This window comes from Pieris brassicae, chromosome 5 (assembly GCF_905147105.1).
Source record: "Pieris brassicae chromosome 5, ilPieBrab1.1, whole genome shotgun sequence".
Taxonomy (NCBI): domain Eukaryota; kingdom Metazoa; phylum Arthropoda; class Insecta; order Lepidoptera; family Pieridae; genus Pieris; species Pieris brassicae.
The window spans coordinates 8,852,699-8,873,555 of record NC_059669.1 but is presented as its reverse complement, the minus strand read 5'-3'; the positions used below and the strand labels follow the sequence as shown (position 1 = coordinate 8,873,555).

Sequence of the window (20,857 nt, the reverse complement as noted above, 5' to 3'; positions counted from 1 at the left end):
AAGGCGCATTAAAAAAAACTCGGTACACAAAAAAGCTCGACTTCAACAGAAGGGGTGTGGTTGGGTGGGTTTTCATGATGATAACGCTAGACCTCACACGTCTTTAGCCACTCAGCAAAAATTAACAGAGCTTGACTGGGAGGTGTTAATGCATTCGCCGTATAGTTCTGACCTTGCACCTTCAGATTTCCATCTGTTTCGGTCTCTTCAGAATTCTTTAGACAGTGTCAAGTTAACACCACGTGAGGACTGTCAAAAACAATGGTCGCGGTATTTTGATAAGAAGCCCCAAAATTTATATAGCAATGGGATCATGTTCCTACCTACAAGATGGCAAAAAGTTATCGAACAAAATGATACCTACATACTTTAGTCAAATGTAAATAAAATATTTTTTAAAAATGTTGTGAATTTTCCTAAAAATGCGAAGAAACTTTTTCTCCAACCTATTACATGTATTATGTAATATTATTTTTATACCTTTGACAACAGGAAATTAACGTTTTCCTTGAATTTTAATTGTACTGCGCAATAACAAGCCAACCTTTTCCCTAAAATACAAATTTATATTTATAACATTTATAGCATATATATAACATTCTACAGTAACCTTTTCGTTACATCCACATTACATTGCACTATACCATATAACATACAATCTCCTCCTGATACTAAATTTGTCAAGCTGTAAGAATTTTTAACTTTAAATTTATAAGCATAATATACTTAGTGATCTTTCAATACAAATACCTGATACTTATCAGGCTAAAGTGACTAAATAATTCCAAAACATTATTTATTATTGCAGAAGGCTCAAAATGACAATTCAAAGAATGACGATAACGGAGGGAAGGAATGTTACCGCCAGAAATTGTTGCACAAGGTCAGTGGCATGAAATATTTATGGTATTTATTAGTGTATTTTTCATAATTAAATGTGACCTTATTAGTAAATAACAACGCCTGAAATAACCAGTAAAACTGAGGGATATTGAAAAGGAAACTCATTTGATGATTAACAATTATTCATCATCATCAATGACTGTACAGCAATCTGTCTCTATCGTTAATCTATATCTACTTCTTGCGTCCAATTTCGAACACCTATTGCTTCGAGGTCCTTGATAACTCCATCCAACCAACACAGCTTCGGTCTGCCGGGTTTTCTCTTGCCACCGGATTGTGAGTTTCTGTAGCATTTTATGAATTGGACGATGACGGCAAGGATATTATTTACTTATTAAAGCTGGCGGACCAATAATTCTTCGACGAATCTTCCCCTCGAAAATAAGGAGAGTAAGCTCGTCCTTCTTCTTCCCACCCCCCTAAACAAGAAGGACGGGGTGGGCTAACTATTATTCATCTAAGCATTATTTAAATTGCCGTTAACAAGGATTTCGTTCGAAATCTAATAACTCCACTTCTACCGAAATTATATCACCTATTTTTTTACAGACTGCATTGTCTATTCTTATAGTTGACGCACCCAAATAAGTGTCAAGAATAATTTGTAAAGCATTGTTTATATCCAATTGGCATTTTATAAAAAATCATCATATATATAATTTTAAATTATTATAATTTTTTTATATCGTCTCGGTTTATGACCAATCATAATAATTTGTATTTTTATAACACGGCAATAATTTGCAGTTTCTCGATTAGTTTATGGTTTAATTATTAACGATAACCATGCGTCAGCCATTATAACTGCGGGCAACCTCCCCAACCTAGCGACTTCATAACTACATGTTTAAAAATTCCCAAAGTCAAACTAGGGTCGCTTCTACTATCGATTAGCCGTCGTATTTAGCGTGAAAAAATTATCTCTTACGTTAGACTACAACCTAATATTTACACAAATAGTCTGTCGAAAATATATAATAATAGAATTAAGGAAATTGTAAATACAAATTATATTCTCATGTTAATAAACAATTATAGGTGTTTATAGAATTAATATTTACAAATTATCAAAAAGTCACTCCTAGTATTTCTTTATATCTGTGAAAGTCTAAGAAATTATTACTATTAATTAGTTAGACAATGCCTGTTCTAACATCAATGCGATCTACCTGTACTTGTAAAAAAAGTTGTACATATTCCTATTTTTGCGAATTAATTTTACACTAAGTTACATAGTTTATTTATTTATATTTTTATATTTTCAGAGTATTTGATATTTTTATGTTATATAGTTGATAACACGATGTACAAAAGTAACCTAGTTTAAATTTTCTTACTAAGTTTCACACTTGAGAAATAAAGTACATCTCTTTGAACCGTATATTAACATGGCGTTCTAATAGCGGCGAGTCAGACTCTGTACTGCCAGTTTTCATTATACTATTTGCAATCTTACTTTAAAAGTAATAATTTTAGATTTTAATTATACAGTTTTATATGGTCGTATTCGTGGAACTGTGCACCACTATTGCGATGAGATACAAGATTTTAAAAACAATTTCAGATTATTAGTGAAAAATTAGTGACTATGGAACGTACAATTCAATATTTTTTAATTCGGTTGAGAATTGGTTGTAAAATTCAAATTAAATATTCATAATATTAATAAAAAACCGCCAAAACCCTTCTCAATTCAAGAAGGCATCGCATCTTTCATATATGTGATTCTTTTTTCTATTTTCACCACAGCCAATATATACCGGACAAATAAAATGAGAAATTTAATATCCGATGATACGAGAGAGAGATACGACCTCAGGGAAGGGTGTCACACGCTGAAGACTTTAAGGCAGCACTGCATTGTACAAGTCTGATGTAAAAGTAAAAAATAGTCTTATTTCACAGTCTACGAATTCGCTTTTGTTATTTTCACGTGATTCGCTGCATTTATTACCCTTCGTTGATAACCGTCATGGTCAACGATATTATCTTGTAAATTGGCCTTTTTATGGATTTGCATTAATGTTATTTTATCTAAATTCATAATCCCGAAAACATTCACCCCTTTAGTCATAAACTTACTCTACTCGTACTACAAGATAATAAAACTTAATCAAGGTTAGTAATGCGAAATGTAATCTGGCTGTTCTTTTACAAAATGAAATTAATGAAGTTAATTATTCATATACGATGAGTAATCGTAGATTTTAGCAGGATAAAACGTACCGTAAATAAAAACATAGCATGGGAAAGCATGCTTTAGACAAGTGTTTCCCAACCAGTTTTTTGCCATGCCTCCCTAAAATTCTTAAGCGACCCCTTTACATACATAATTTATTTATAACAAAAATTAAATTATAGGTTTACGAAGAAATCACTAGGAAATTGTGTAAAGTAAAATATAATGAAATTTTAAGAAAGATTTTTCTATATTAATTTAGTGAGATCCTTGCGCTTGACAGCTGAAAGACACAAAACAGACATTTGAGGAAAAGAAAACATCTAGAAACGAGTCAAACGACGTTTTGCTTAAATTTTAAAACAAGTTTTCAAACCTGAATTTGTCCTGAGTTCTCTTAAACTAATCAACAGTTGGTCTGTAGACACCCATTAATTGATATGATTATTAGATATGATATTTAGATATAGATATGATTACTATTATAGGTCTATTCTTTACTGGGCGAACATGACATCTGTGTATATTTTTATGGTTCCTCCTTCACATTCACGTTTAGATATTTGTTATCTTTTGTCTATTTATACTGGAACGTGTTCAAAACCACACCATACTTGGCCAATTGAATACAATTGGAGTTTGTGGTTTCTACAAACGAATGACGACCATATAAAATTAATTTTACACTTCATTTCATCATTACCCGCTTTTATTGACGTAATCGGATCAAACGCGTGCAAGATTACGATTATTATATTTAATGAATGAATATAACGTTAAATAAACTACCTTATTGCCTGTGGTAATTTACCAGTGTTAAAGATTATTACAATACTAAAATCGCTACTTTTTACCATTATTACTACTTATTACCAATATAAATGAAGGTTGGGGGGAAAAGGGTGAACATTAAGGGGATTCTATGTATATTAATGACAAATCATATAAAAATCAATTAAGCCGTTTTGGAAGAGTTTGAGTTCGGATAATAATGCCAATGCCTCACGCTCGTATCACAACGAACTTGAAGTAGATAGCCCGTTTCTTGGCTTATATTTTGCCCATCATTATGAGCTGCAATAAGTCGTATCGGTGATGATTCAAAAGATATCCATGATAACGCTTTCTCGTTGCATGAGCCGACAATTGTGTCTCTACACTTTTGGGGACATTTAGGGGTAAAAAGAATCTCACGAATTCCTACGCTTGACCGAAAATCTTTATTGATATTAAATAGAATTAAATTTCAAAGACCTCCGCTCAGTTAAGACCTAAGTAAATCACAGTCGTTGTTTAGCGCTAAGTATGACTCTCATATATGTAAGATATATTGGATTTCGTCATACGGAAGTCATAAGCCTAAGTTACTGCATACTGATTCGACCACCGCACCATATGCTATGCACTCTATTGCATTTTTCACTGATTTCAACAAAAGCAAGCGACAAGAGCATTACGAGAGGAAGCCCAGGTCGATGTCCTCCGAGTTACGGAATTATTTAAACATATTTATTTTCCTTACCGATTTTTTGTTAGTAAATCGCAATGGCGTGTTTTAATAGGCGATTTCAAACAGACTCTCCGTAGTACTGAAATATTTATATAACAGAATAAATAAATTAAACATTAATGATTTGTAATCTAAAAATGTTAGACGTTACACAAGTAATATTTAATATGTCCTTCAATAGTCAATACTAATAAAAAACTAAACACGTTACGTGAATAAATTAAATGTTTTGAAGTTATTTGACAATAATTACAAACGTTAATCTATTAATGTTTTTTTGTTATGTTTGATTCTCAGTAACACAAAATATTACATAAACAAAGTTCGGTTCGAAATCTAGGTTTTTTTTTATACAACGGGCAGAAAGCTCACAGATGTCAAGAAATACCGCCGCCCATGGACGTTCCAAGGGTCATAGCGTTGCCGGCATTTTAAACATAGGTACGCTCCATTCTTGAAGGACCCTAAGTCTAATTGTTGGAAATACTTCAGTGGGCAGCTGGTTTCACATAGCGGTGTAGCGCGGCAAATACTTTTCGTACTCTGTCATGTCATGATATCGTTCATATCCAGAATGAACTGGGTTGTAGTTGTAAATATGTCATTGATATGCAGAAGAAACAGGGTCAAGTATAGGACACAGCCTTGTGGGACATAGCCCTTGCATTTAAGTTTGGAACATGCTCCGTCGATGACATCACACATCACACCGGTTTTCTATGAGACAGTAGTACCGCCCTGGTCGTGCCTCTCCATTTGGCTGAGGTCCGAAAGCAACAGTATGGCACTCCCACTTGGAAGGGTGTTGACTGATTGCACTGGTGAAAAACCTCTGTCATAGATTATTTCACCAGTGGGCGATGGGGTCGTCATGTCCCGACACCAAAAAAAATTACTTGTTAAAGAGTTTGTGAGACTATGTTGTCTAGTTACTAATAAGGTATGAATTTAATCAATTATATAGGAGAAAAAAATGCTTCGTAGTTACGGGTACGAATCCAGTTTAAATATATTTTCTTATTAGCTCAACTCACCTTGCCCCTTGAGAAATTCACCATGATACATGGCTTTTGAGGAAGTTGCGAAAACTAGTTTGTAAAATAAGGATTATTACACACTAGATAGCGCAGACGTTTAGTGAAAACTTTACACCTCTTCCTAGTTAGTTTTATAACTAACAAAGTATATTATGGACTATATATTTTATTATGTATGTTTGGATTACACGGGTTCACACGAAGAGACCTCATACTTCAAAAACAGCACTTGATACTAAAGTTACGTGCGAGTTCCAGAATAGTTTACTTACCTTTAATGTAATTATTTTAAAGGGAAGATAATTAAATTTTTAAAGGAAAAGCGCCGTATTTGGACCAAAGATTTGACACCGATTGTAAATAATTTAACTTTGACATTATTTTATGTTCTTAATAAGACATTGTAAAAATTTACATGACATTTGCATGCCTATTTATATATGGCTGATTGTGCGGATATAAAAAATAGTTAAACGATCCATGCAGTCTATCGGGACGTTTAAAATGGAATTCGCTGCTGATAATGGCGTTCAGCTTCCTTTTTTACTATGGCATTAGAAATATAGTAATCCCCCAAACGCGGTAGACCCGGGCCTCGTTAAAGGGGTTGGGCCCGCGTTGCAGGAGTATTCTCGTAAAATAGTTTTTTGAACAATAACAAAACTAGGAATATGAATCTAATAACGTTTATATTTTATTTTGTAACAGCACAATTGAAACAGGTGCAAAGGTACGCAGAACTAATTATGGACTTGACAAATCCTTATAAATTTCACACTACAGATATATAACATAAAAATCTTCGCGTTATATGGGGGACGGAAATCCGCCTTATACGAAAACGCATTAATTACCGTTAGCGTTTTTGTTTTTATGTAATAGGAGTAAACGGGCAGGAGGCTCACCTGATGTTAAGTGATACCGCCCGCCCATGGAAGCCTTTAAAACTGTTGTTTAAAACAGTACAAACACTCATTCCTCGACACCTTTCCACAAGGTGTTATGAAAACCATTCTAAATAAAATTTCTTTGATGTGAAACCTCTATAGCCGCGGGTAAAACCGATTGTTGGCATGGCGACGCGTCACCTCTGTCCTTGAAGCCTCGTTTTGTTAAATTAATTTTTGTTTTTATTGAAAATAAATGCTTCTAAAATACACAATCATATTTTTTTGCAAAATAGACGTAATATTTCGTGTTTCTCGTTACGCCATATTTAGTTCCTGTCATAATCTGTGCATGCATATTACTTATATTACATGTTTCACATCTGTCAGGCGTCCCGTGACGTTTATTTTTAAATGTTTTTGACGTTTTTTATTTGTTTTGAGGGCTTTGCCATTACGATATGCATAGGATGTTATTCATTCATATTTTGTACCACTTTTCTTTGCAAATAAACGATTTATCATTTATTACGCTTGACTTAGGAAACAACCACTTCCGGTCGTGTATAAACGCCTAAGTGTGTTCAGAAAAGCCTTGTTGTAATTTCTCGTTAGCGTAATAAATCAGTTACGATCTATATTCCAGTGTGGTGTGACGTTTCCTTACGTCAAATACGTGTAATAACGTGTTTGAATTTTGTGTTTGTGTGCAGTGTTAAAAGGCCCTGGTATTGATTAAAATCTATTTATAACCTTAAGAATTTTGGAACCAAAAAAACAAATATTTGATAAATTCAAAACGTTATCACACATACTAAAAAAACTTAATTTATTATTTTGGCAAATCATTTTGCATTTATTACGATATTCACATCCTGGGTGGATGAACCATGAAAGTAGTATAGAAAATATACAATCAAATTTTCCTTTTAACTATTATTTAAAATATAAATTATTATTATATTTATCCAATTTAATATAATATTTATACTTTCTCATTGATCGTTAACCAAAGACAATTTGGCAGCAGCAAGATATCTTTGTATCTGATTCCGAAACATTATAAAAGTTACCAAAAAATTGGTCGTAAATTAAGCGTTTAATTAATTAATTTGCGTGAATTTAAGCTAAAGTGTATGTCATATAAATAGGTAATATTAAATTATTGGCTAAAGTCCCTGTTAGACCCTGTGTTATAGCATTTTTTTATATACGGGCGGCAACGCATTTGCGAGCGTTCTGGCATTGTGAGTATCCATGGTCGGCGGTATCACTTAACATCAGGTGAGCCTCCAGCCCGTTTGCCTCCTATTACATAAAAAATAAATATATATATATAACCATGACTGTCATATTACGATGATTAATTAATTGCAAAACTAAAGAAACACATTTTTTCTACCAATAATGCAAGTCACTTAAAATAATGTCTCATATAAGTTATCATTTGCGTAATCGATTATAGGCGTCCTTGAGTAACTTGAAATTTATCACCATGATTCAAACCTAGGACATTATTCGAGATGATAGTTTCTGTGTATGCACCGCACCATGTTTATCCAGGTGGATTTTGAACACCATCTAAAGATGAAGTCAAATATGCTTGGAAAATACTTTAACTCCATTAAATTATAATAGTAAAGATAATAAAATAACAGGTGCGGATGCCAATGAATTCCAAATTAATGATAAAAAAAAAAAATTTTGAATCCGCAAAAATCATTAGTCGTTTTATCTATATTAAACAGTACTTCTCAAAAAAAACCAGTCAAGTATCTATTAAAAACATGTTCTTGTTATCATATGATAACATCCCCGGCATTAAAGAAACAGAACATTCTTGTTGCGTCAGGCTGTTTATGAAATCTCTATTATCGTTAACAATGACAAAGACAAGAATTTTTATAATAAGAATAAGACAATTTTTTAATAATAATAATAATAAGAATAAGACAATACATTTTTCAACTCATCTATCGTCTGTAAACTGTGACTGAAATAAATTAACTTTTATTTATCAAACGTGATTTGAATTAAGAATCTGGATTTAATTAATATTTTAATGACCAATGAGGTATATCACGTATATTTTATGAAAACGTAACTGGCTGGCAAATAAAAAGTGTCTGATGTAAAAACTCTCGAGACGAATGCGTTTGTTATTGTTCGTTCAAATTCGGACTTAAGATTTAAAAATGGTGTCTGTCACCATCATAATGAATGTATAACATTTCCTTTAAAAAATTGTATCATTGTTGCAATTACAAATTTTCTCATAGATGTGATACAAGTCGAGTGACTTGGCCCTTTAACGTGCTTCAAAAAGTTGTGGTTTGCTCGTTGGGCAAACTAGCTTTTTTTACACATTTCGGTAACAAATCTTTATAGGAAATTAAATTACTACTTACTAACAAGTTCAACTCCGGTGACGTCTTACGTTCAACACCATTGGACCGAAATTAAAATTCGAAATTGAGGTTTATTATATTTACCAAATATTTCAAGTTATTAAAGTACATTATATATTGCACATATAGACCATAACATAGTCTCGTTATATTGTTCTATTGTATATGTCAATAATATGCGAAATCATACTAAACAGTTATTAAAATTATGATTATCTTTACGGGAAACACAGCTTTTGTTGTCAGGTCAATTATTGTATTCATACGTTTTGTATTATTCATAAAAGTACTTACCTCTAATTAAATTGTCGTGTTTATCTATCTATATAAATAACAATGAATCGCAAAATATGTTGATATGCTCAAAACTCGAAGACGGCTGTATCAACACGAGTATATTTATACATAATTCTTGTTTCTATTATTATTGGAATTACATAATATGTGTTAAGAATTTCATAGAATCACAGTTGGCACTTGGAAAAATTGTTTAGTGGTTCAAAATGCATTTTTTGAATTAAAAACGTCATTGAATATATAAACAGAGCAGTGTTGGTCTAGTGGCTTCAGGGTACGACTCTCATTTTTGAGGTCATAATTCGATCCCCGGCTATCTACAAGTGGAGTTGTGGACATGTAACACTCGTAGATCGATGGAAAACAGGACCAGCATGCTTTGGGCAATTTATATATAAATTAATCTTGCCAGTACTTTACCTTAGTTTCTTATAGAGTATCTTTATTATATATGTCTAAAAAAATGTAATCTTAAACATTCAAGGTGCAATACGTACAGTCAACGTGGGTAATCAATTATTTCCATGTGATATCACGTCAAAACATTAACGGCATTTGACAAGAAAGATTTAATTCATTTTAATAAGGTACATTTATGAACGTAAGAAATAGGTATTTTAAATATTCTGTTCACACATCGAGCCTTAATAATAACTAAATATTGTTGATAAAATAATAACTATAATAAATTTGATAATAATAATGAATCAAATGATTATATCATTAATTTAAAAATACAAATAAAAACTTGTTTTTCCGCGCGTATTCTGCGACATTTGTCTGATAATAAAAAGAAAATATTGTATTGTATTCAAACACAATTTGGATATATTAAAAGAATTATCTTATTTTAAATTCTATACAGTATACGTTTTATTTAACCATTGCCAGGCCGATACAACCCACATAAGTCAGTAAACAGTGACGCAGTGACAAGTGAAAAATGAGTGACAAACAATTAATTAAACAATCTTCTTTACATAAACCTAACAGTGTTAAAAGGAAGACTGGACATGTTTTGATACAGTTGCCTGAATCGCACAAACGCAGGTGAGTTAGTTTTATAAGTCATGGATCAAACCCCGAACAAATGTATAATTATTAAACACTATATAAATTTCGCGTAGTCCAAATCATTGACTACACTTGTATACAACTATTTGGTTTAATAACAGGTTAAACATAACTTTACTCGCAATTATTCAGCTGTTCGAGTAATATGTACTTGAATAGTAGATATACTTAACATAACTATACAGCAACAACCAATAATAATACAGGCCGGTAACGCATCCTCTAAAACGGCAGTTGCTTTTATGGATATTCATTAAACTCCTTTGACCCCTTAAAAAAAATGCAATGAGCTAATGATTTGACCTTTCTACTAAATTATTTTGGATAAAATGGAGCTGTCAGTCCAATCACCTTGTGGTCTATATATGAAGCCGCGAACGAACGCGTTAATGTGGTTAATAATTAAGTACCGCATGCTGAAATATACGTATATTGTATTTCATTTCAGTAAAAAAAACATATATAATTAATACAATTTACAATAGTTATTGACATGAACATAGTGTCATAACATTAATTAGTGTTAATTAACATTAGCTTAGTTTAAGCTATTCATTAGTATTGTAGAAAATTAAGTGAACATAATATTACTTATTAGCCATAATTATTGTATGGGCTAGATTGTCATTCATGTAAAGTTGCACTCTTTTTTGTGAACTTTATTGTAATAAAAAAAACAAAGATATCTCGAGGTATTTGATAATTGGCCACTGACGTCGAAGTATATATTACACATTTACACACCATAAAAAATTCAAAGTTTTCTTCACGATTCTATCTATAACAATCATCTGTATTTTGTATTTGTGAGATGAAAAATAAAAACTATTTTCTCAAACCTCTCTAAAGGGCTTCTTTATAACATATGACCGACGAAGGATTAACTGTGGAAATGACAATTTTTCCTGGAAAAGTCATTGTTCCCGCCAAGTTGCAGGTCTTTGTTTAAGCAACCGTAGAGAACATATTGTAAGTTAAATCATGAAAGCTGCTACCCTCAATCTGTCACTACTAAATTCTGATATCGCTTGCCCACGCTTAAAGTGCTACTTGTTAACTCAAATGCTCACAAAAACATGTTCATAGTTTATGATGACTTAGGAGCGCGCATTAGGCTAGCAAAATCATGATTTCACGCGCGCGTCTTCCTCCGCCCGCCCGCGTCTTTCGCCAGTGCCTAGTGAAACAAACGTATGACTGTAGATCACGTGAGATGAGACGGGCGAAAATGAAGTAGACGCCAAATGATATTTATTTATATAACTCGTCAAATATACAATATTTAATAAAATCGCTAGAAACAGCTTTCGCCTAATGTGCTGTAATTCAATTATTTTTCGGCTCCATAATACCTGCCGTAATTAGGCAATAGTTAGAGGTGAGTTTGTCTTTTTTTCTATCAAGGAATTTATACGGTATTTTAATTAGGGTCAACCATTGAAATTATAGTAAAGGATATTACATATTTTTTGATTATATTTCAAGCATCAAATCTACGAGAGATTAGTACCCAATAGGTTAGTACCCGGTCTAAAAAATATTTTTGAGTAATATCATAGAAATTTAGGATTAGATTCATCCATTTTGGCACTATTTCTACTTCTAAGATCCTCATTTCTTGGAAAATTTAAATAATACTTACGAAGTTTGCACTTATGTACCAACAGTTGTAGAAAAAACCATCGTGCATTGTGAGATCATTGCAATAACCTTAATTATATACCAGTAGATAATATTTCCTTACTTAATTGCATAGTCAGTCGGTCAGAATATATGTTATACAATATCATAGGGATAATATTTCGTTTGACATTGCACTGAATTATCGGAATTATTTATTATACATTAAAGGCAATCTCCTTGTTATTTATCAATACAATTTCCTGTTACAAAGACAAAGCGTAATACATTTTAATTTCACATTATTTTTAGTTTTGGCTTAAATTTTCATTTTTAATTCTATGTTGCGTAAATTCTGAAACTCAGTGGAATTCACGATTGGCAGCATGCCGTGTGCGCATGCGTAAAGCGTATACCACAATACCATAAATAGACATTAAAACCATATCATCATTTATTTATTTAATTACTAGTAATCTTACAGCTAACATACACATTATAAAACAAAACACTTAGTCAATACAGAAAGCCAAAACAGATTACTTAGATTACCAATATATATGTAACAGAAAACAAGTACATTTATAGACAGAATATATTAAAAAAAAAATTTTAACTAAAGAAAACTGAAATGTATCATTAATTATTCATTGTACCAAGGTCAAACTAACTTCTTAGGAATTCAAAAATAAAAATATGCGACTGAAAAAAATTTTGCTACTTAGAATTGTAACTCGATGATGTTTGTTGTGTTATGCCTAATCCTGATGTTTACTTAATAAAAAGAAAGGTCGAAGAACCTAAACTTTAACTAAATCTGGTCTCAGCTTAGCATTAGCTTCCAGCAACGCTAATTTTCAGTGAGCCGTTTTTCATTGGATTTTTGGCCTTAATGTTTTTTTTACTTAGCCTACTTTTTTAGTAGCTACATACCAAACATATGGATCATTTTGTTAGGCTACTACATAACGACCGGTACTTTTTCCGGTATAAAAATCTAAACAAAACCATTTTTTCCCATAAAAACCTTGCTCAGAGTTCAAGGAATAAATAAAAAAAACGTTTTACTCGAATAAGTACCTTCGAGTTTTCGACTTCGCAACATATTTTGCGATTCATTTTTATTCATATATAATATAGATTTTATCTACGAAGGTAGTCGTGGCCACTGTATATTTTGATAAAGAAAACTTAACTATTAAGAAAAACACTTTTTAAACGGATTAAAGCTATGTATTATTCTTAAAAACTTATAATTATTTACATAATTTTAATTTTTTTCTTTTCGTGCTTTTCAGCGTGCGTGGTCACGGTGACTGAAGACAAAAGGTGTTGAATGTCAAAAGTATCACAGCTGCAGAGAAAGTTGTGTTATCTGTATTTATTGCCCCGAAGTTGATATCGACTAAAAGATGACGGGTTTTTGCAAAAATGACTCACGGTGTCCTCTAAACTTAACTACTTCACTAAACATTGTCCCAACTCCGTATTTAATTTCTGTCGTCGGCAACACAACTTTCAGTATTATTGGCTTTACCTTAAATTTTTACTGCTCAAAAAACTATAAGTTTCGATCTCGGGGCAAACGGAAGAATTTACCGAAGGCATCCCCTTCCACGCTCTCAGTGGACTTTACCAATGTTAGGGGGCTCAACTCTAATCTTAACGCGGTTCACTTTCACCTCGAAACTGCGAAGCCGGCCTTATTCTTCCTTACTGAGACTCAGATATCCTTCCCGGCTGATACTTCCTACCTCTCCTACCCGGGGTACAAATTGGAACATTCATTTGTGCCGCGGGCGGGAGTTTGCGTGTACGTCAGAGAGGATATCTGTTCTCGTCGCCTCGGGTCGCTTGAAGGAAGGGACCTATCTAGCCTCTGGCTGCGCGTAGACTGCGATGACCATCCGCGATTCTACGCATGCCTGTATAGGTCCCATAGCGGAAATACCGAAACTGAGCGACTCATTGAGCACATCCAAATGGCTACAGATTCCCTGCTCGAAGGGGTTCCTACCGCTGAAATCGTGATACTTGGCGATTTTAACGCTCACCATGCCGATTGGCTCGGTTCGGAAACCACCGATCACGCGGGAAGATCCTTTCACGACTTTGCTTTAGCTTACGACCTGTCACAAATGGTCCCTGCGATTACGCGAATACCAGATGTGGATGGTCATAAACCCTCTTTGTTGGACCTTCTGCTGACCTCACATCCGGAGACCTATCAAGTCTCTGTTGACCCGCCATTGGGTTCATCGGATCATTGTGTGGTCCGGAGTACTGTGCCTACTACGCGCCCTCCTCGGTCCCGTTTTTCGGGTTGTCGTCGTATTTGGCACTATCGGTCAGCAGATTGGGATGGGATGCGGTCTTTCTTTGCGTCCTACCCTTGGGGGCCTATGTGCTTTTCGTCGGAAGCTCCAGATTCCGTCGCTGCCTCTGTCGCCGAAGTGGTTCTGCAGGGCATGGAACTTTTTATTCCATTCTCTGCGGTGCCGATCGGTGGCAGGTCACAGCCCTGGTTTAAGCGTTCTTGCAAGGCAGCATCGCGTCGAAAGCAAGAATACTTTAATGCATGGGCGGAAGCGGCGATATCTCGTGATGCCAATACCAGCGAACATAAAAAAGCATATAACTCAGCCTCCAGGTCCTTCAAACGGGAAATCGCTAAGGCAAAGTCAGAGCACATCGCCAGATTTGGCGAGAGATTGGCCCAACTCCCTTCTGGGACCCGAGCCTTCTGGTCTCTCGCCAAAGCTGTACAAGGGAATTTTTGTCAGCCATCGATACCACCGCTGCACAGAGAGGATGACTCGCTCGCCCACACTGCGAAGGAGAAGGCCGACCTCTTGGGCTGTCTCTTTGCGTCCAATTCGACTTTGGATGACCGGGGGAGATCACCACCGGCGATTTCGCGGTGTGATAACTCAATGCCGGAAATCACATTCCAGCAACGTGCTGTTCGCAGAGCACTATCTTCCTTGGACATTCATAAGTCGAGCGGGCCGGATGGTATCCCTCCAATTGTGCTGCGTACATGTGCTCCTGAGTTGGCTCCGGTCCTGACGCGCCTTTTCCGGTACCTGTACTCGCTCGGCACTGTCCCGAAGTGCTGGAAGACCGCTTCGATACATCCGATCCCTAAAAAAGGCGATCGCACTGATCCATCCAACTATCGCCCAATCGCAATAACCTCCTTGTTCTCCAAAATAATGGAATCCATTATTAATGGCCAGCTCTTGAGTTATCTAGAGGGCCACCAGCTGATTAGCGATTATCAGTACGGCTTTCGTCGTGGTCGTTCAGCTGGTGACCTTCTAGTATACCTTACTCATAGATGGGCAGAGGCAATTGAGTCCAAGGGGGAGGCACTAGCGGTTAGTTTGGACATAGCGAAAGCCTTCGATCGGGTGTGGCACAAAGCACTGCTCTCGAAGCTACCAGCCTACGGGCTTCCTGAGAAATTATGCGACTGGATCTCCAGCTTTCTAGCCGATCGGAGCATCAAGGTCGTCGTCGACGGAGCATGTTCCGACCTTAAACCCGTGAATGCTGGGGTCCCACAAGGCTGTGTTCTGTCCCCGACCCTGTTTCTTCTGCATATCAATGACATGTTGCAACTTAGCAACATTCATTGCTATGCGGACGACAGCACTGGGGATACTCTTTACACTGGCCGGGCAGGTATTTCTCGGGCAGTTGTCGATGAGTACCGGAACAAACTTGTGTCTGAAGTCGAAACTCTTTTACGTGGAGTCTCGGACTGGGGTAGACTAAACCTAGTCCAATCTAACCCCAAGAAGACACAAGTTTGCGCGTTTTCCGCGAAAAAAATACCCTTTGTCGCTACTCCTCTTTTCGAAAACACTCTTCTTGAAGCCACAGCCAGCATCGGAATACTTGGCGTTGACATATCGAACGACGTTCAGTTTCGCGGTCATTTGGAGGGAAAGGCTAAATTAGCCTCCAAAAAGCTTGGTGTGCTCAGCAAGGCGAGACGGTACTTCACTCCGGGCCACCGCTTGCAACTCTATAAAGCGCAAATACGGCCCCACATGGAATACTGTTCTCACCTCTGGGCGGGGGCTCCCCAGTACCAGCTCCTTCCACTTGACCGTATCCAACGAAGAGCGGTTCGAATCGTTGATGACCAATCCCTCTCCGAGCGGCTCGATCCTTTGGCGTTGCGTAGAGATGTGGGGTCACTCTGTATCTTCTACCGCATTTACCATGGAGAGTGTTCAGAGTTGTTCGGATTAATACCTGCAGCTGAGTTTCAGCATCGGACGTCGAGGCAAAATACAAAATTCCACCCGTATCACCTCGACGTCCGACGTTCCACGACTGAGCGTTTCTCAAGGCAATTTTTGCCGCGCACCACCGCTATGTGGAACCAGCTGCCCACTGAAGTATTTCCGAACCAATTCGACTTAGGGTCCTTCAAGAAAAGAGCGTACAAATTCTTAAAAGGCCGGCAACGCACTCGCGAGCCCTCTGGCATTGAGAGTGTCCATGGGCGGCGGTATCACTTAACATCAGGTGAGCCTCCTGCCCGTTTGCCCCCTATTTTATAAAAAAAAAAAAAAAAAAAAATATGAAATATTACTTCTACACGAACGGATTAGTGGCCTGTAGATATTTGTAGAAAATAACTCATATTTCCCATTCGATATATAATTTATATATAATAAAGGCGACTTCATATTTTTATTCTGTATATTATTTATGACTGCCCGAGCGCGTACTAAATAACCCTTTCAGTATTCCAATAACATTGATCAGTTGATTAATAAAACAATGAAGGTCTTGTGTAGCGAATTGTTAAACGATCGTAGATATCCTGTAATTTAGGTCGGCATAATCAAATGTCTAATGAGTTTGATGGGCGTTTATGTTGACATAATAGATTTTAACTGTTTATTTATTAATAAAAGGTATAATATTCTAAGTGGTATTGTCCTCGTCTTGACGCTATCAAATATGTCAAACAGAAAAATGGTTTGACAACTCTTAAAACTAGATTTTAGTTTGATTGATTCTAGAATTAGACCCGTAAATGTAATGCGGGCGTCGTGCTTACCTATGACTTTGTCCGGCAGTTATTTTAAAACAATGATATTGCCTACCATTATTATTGCAATGAAATACTGTATGGAGCAATTTTAATTAAATTTACATATTTTTGATAAGGAATTAAATCATGTTTATAAAAACAGCTTTGGTAATAATGTAAATCAAATTTGATTACGATAAAAAAGGTTACAGTGAGTCAACCCGAGATAGTTGTATGGATTCCCGGACTTTTTAGTGTAACAAAAAGTTCAATGTTCATCATTTACCTTCTACAGCTACAAGTAAAGAGATACCCTGAAACGCGCATACAAAGTTATTCCGGCTGCTAACGATATATACAACTTCACAACCTTGATCAGGCCTTCAGACTGGACAGTCAGTGATTAGATTAATCGTGGAGAGGCTTCCTAATAGCCCGGCAGAATGGTTCACTTTTTTTCTACAATATTTTAGATCTTAGCAGTACCAAAGTTTTTCATATATATATAATATACGAATTTAGTAATATTTATTTAGTCTATAGTTTTACATTTAATTAATGAGGAACATAATTAAAATTCAGGCACGTACAGCGTTAACACTTACTCGGTTACACCCGTAAGTAGTAGTGTTGTTATAAATATTTGTATGAATCGTTCAAATATTTTCCTTAAATTCTGACATCTATTTTTAAGACGAACAATTAAAACGCCTTATGAGAAATAATAGCAAGTTGTACTTCAATGTAGTAAAAAAAGTGTTCATCAGGCGCTACCTGAGAAATTGTACATTAATATTTTTAAAAACATTCACTGAAATAAAAATATTTTATTTGTAAATAGTTAGTCCAGAATAAATGCTCAAAGAATGGCGCCATCTATTGGAAGAAATATGCAGCTCTTAACCAGTATGAACAGCTGTTTTTTACTATTGATTAGTAAAAATAGGAACAAGTTCACGGCATTTACTACATCATAACATCTTGTTATCTTTTGATTACATTCGAAATGTATAGAATTTTCTCATAACTGATGTCTCATCCTGGTGTTAATGTAACATTTTTGGTGATTGTGTTAAAATTAAATAAAAATGGCGCAAACATTTCGCAGTGGGCTTTATAGACGAAATTTTCTAAGTGCTCCTATTGATGACATAGCGATTGATACCATTCGGCTCGTTTCACCTGTTAATAGGTTTGCTATATTGCAAGGGCATTTTAGCAACAACAATTTGCACTTTTCCATGTATGTATACCATCTTAATAATTTGATACCTACCAACTAGATGATTTTTCTGTGTACTTTGTGAGTGAATTACGTATACGAATATTGCGAATTGGTCAAAACTTTAGTACGCCTAAAATCCAATCTTCAATCCAGGTTTTTTATTATATATTTTTATAATAGTCAGATTTGTTTTAATATTATATATATATATAACTTAACCGTATCAGGTTATGGATTGTGAACTATATTTCTTATACGTTACATGTTTTTACATTATCATTTAGAAGAATTCTAATTTCTTATATTTAGAGCCTTTTACCATAAATGTTTTTGGGGCTGTATTGCAACGCCATCTGTTGCTGAATAGCTATCAAATGAAATTACAAAGGAATTGCAGCATTTGTCAAAGACGACAATATATACGACACTAGAGGGCGCTAATCACACTTTTCTTTTCAGATCGGCCAAGCTAAGGACTAAACTGACCATTGCCGGTTTGCTAGTTCTTGTCATTTTATCAGCTTTGGGTGGTTATTTCGTCGCTAAATTTGATTACAAACGAGCCACAATACCCCAACTTGTGGATCCTGTTGAGCCCTTTCCGCCTTCATCATCATGGCTTCATACATTCAAGAGAGCGGCTGTCTGCACAGATTCTCCAACATGTTCCGATATTGGGAGGTAAGTTTTTTAACCTATTTAATGACTCAGTAAAAGAGGTCTCAACTTGAAACTTGAAATCAAACGCTTAACGTAATATAACTTCATTGAACTATGAAAAAAGTAAGAATGTCATACACTAGTTCTTTATAATAACCGTTTTCTATGAATGGCTTAGAAATTACTAGAAATACATTTATAAACCTTTGTGACATTGAAGTCATGACATGACAATGTAAAATCTACTTACCACAAGATGTCGCTTTTGTGTAAACAAAAGTAAAAATAGCAATCGCTGTTATATATCTTTTGATATTATGTAACAAAAATGTGTTCGCCTTGATACTAAACAATGAACAATCACATAAGGGTGTTCGGCCATCGGCCTGTGTAACTCAGATTAGGTAACGATCTAATCTTCGAACCAGGAATCAGTTTAATTATTAAATTTCTCTTGTACCTGACTCATGTTATTCTAACTAACCTTATCAAATTTAATCCAATTCACGATTTTAAAAAGTATGACTAATTAAATTAAAAGTCACGTTTCTAAATATTATTGTTTTAACTTTGTTGTGCAACACACACCCACACAACTGCGTATTATATTATATATAAACAGATGCATGCGACGTCACTAATAGTATTGCCATCTTTAACAAATACCCTAATTCTCGTAAAATGGAGTGTTTTTAATATTTTTTTTTAAATAAATTGACTAATTATCACAATTAGTGAATTCACGCTATTCCTCCAAGGGAATATTTATTAAATTTTATTTTTAATTTAAAGCGAGGGCTAAATCAAGATTTAAACAGTATTACATTATATAACTATATCTAGAACTAATATTATAATTTAGACATTATAGTGAAACGTATTTTTTTTGTGGTATCATTAACCGGCTTACACATACAAGAGCGATTATTCCGCTTGTGTGGGACCGGCGTATTAATCCAACCAATAGCATTCGAGATTTGCCGACGCGCATGCGGTCAGTGACGTGTCTACAATACCGTATATAAGCGACGCGCTAGTCTTAAAGTCAGACATTTTGTGAAGCAAAATCTACAGTGACATTGTCAGCGGCGATACCTTGTGAAGTGAAAGAAAATTTTAAAATATGTCGGAAGCATTCTTTGATGAGTACGATTACTACAACTTTGATCACGACAAGCACATTTTCTCTGGACACAGCGGCAAACAAAGGACAAAGAAGGAGGTGAGCGAGCACACTAACCACTTCGATCCGTCCGGCCATTCCAGAAAGATCGTGACGAAACTCGTTAACACAGAAAACAATAAAAAGTCGACGAACAAACACTAGATGTAATCAAGATTTGATCAACGACTATGGCTTGGAAAAGGTATACGGAACTGCCGAACGATAGGAGTTTGATATTACGACGATTCTCTGGATCAAGGGGCTCGTCGACGGGATCAGTGGGACATTCTCGGAGGACAATGCTTTCTCAATACATTTATTTTGCATATTACAATGCAGCCGTAAGATGGCGGCCTTAATGGTACACAACATCGTTCCAACGACTGATCTCCTGAGCTTGTTATAGAGCTCAAATTTGCTGTGTTATTATTTCTAGCTAGATAATGTTATTAAATCGTTTCGATACAAAAGCGACTGTAATGTAAGTCTAATAAACGTTTTAATTTATTCTGTTGTATTATTACCTTTGTTTTTGTTTGGGACGTGACGCGAGGTCGATCCGCCTACGCAGTACGCACTAGCTGTTTACATACAAAAATAACCTTGAATACACGGCGACCTCGCGCTTTTTATCTTATAACTGCGACAATGAAAACTTGTCAATACATTTCTAACGATATATAGAGAATAGCTAATTGCTTCTGGATATGGTTTTTAAATATAATATATTTATATACATTATTACGTAAGTATATAAATACTAGAGTTAATACCATAACCTATTATAAAATGGGGTAGGTGAGACAATGACTTCTTTAATTCGTATAATTACG

The 20,857-nt window shown here is 35.1% G+C and overlaps 2 protein-coding genes across 6 annotated transcripts in view; both read left to right on the top strand.

Moving 5' to 3' along the window:
* The window catches only part of LOC123709434 (glutathione hydrolase 1 proenzyme-like), a 38,474-nt gene that overhangs the window by 2,867 nt on the left and 14,750 nt on the right, over positions 1–20,857 (top strand). The window contains exons 1-3 of one of the 5 annotated variants that reach the window (XM_045660787.1): positions 7,164–7,247; positions 10,116–10,274; positions 18,659–18,880. In XM_045660787.1, coding sequence (XP_045516743.1) covers positions 10,168–10,274; positions 18,659–18,880 — 329 coding nt within the window. In that variant the 5' untranslated portion in view covers positions 7,164–7,247; positions 10,116–10,167. Of the gene's footprint in view, positions 1–808; positions 884–7,163; positions 7,248–10,089; positions 10,275–17,985; positions 18,218–18,658; positions 18,881–20,857 lie in introns of those variants that run through there. The other 4 variants (XM_045660786.1, XM_045660788.1, XM_045660789.1 and 1 more) reach the window with 4 other exon arrangements.
* LOC123709435 (nuclear protein 1) lies at positions 19,892–20,531 on the top strand. The gene has a single exon (XM_045660790.1). The coding sequence runs from the start codon at positions 19,983–19,985 to the stop codon at positions 20,184–20,186; it is 204 nt and encodes a 67-aa protein (XP_045516746.1). The 5' UTR covers positions 19,892–19,982; the 3' UTR covers positions 20,187–20,531.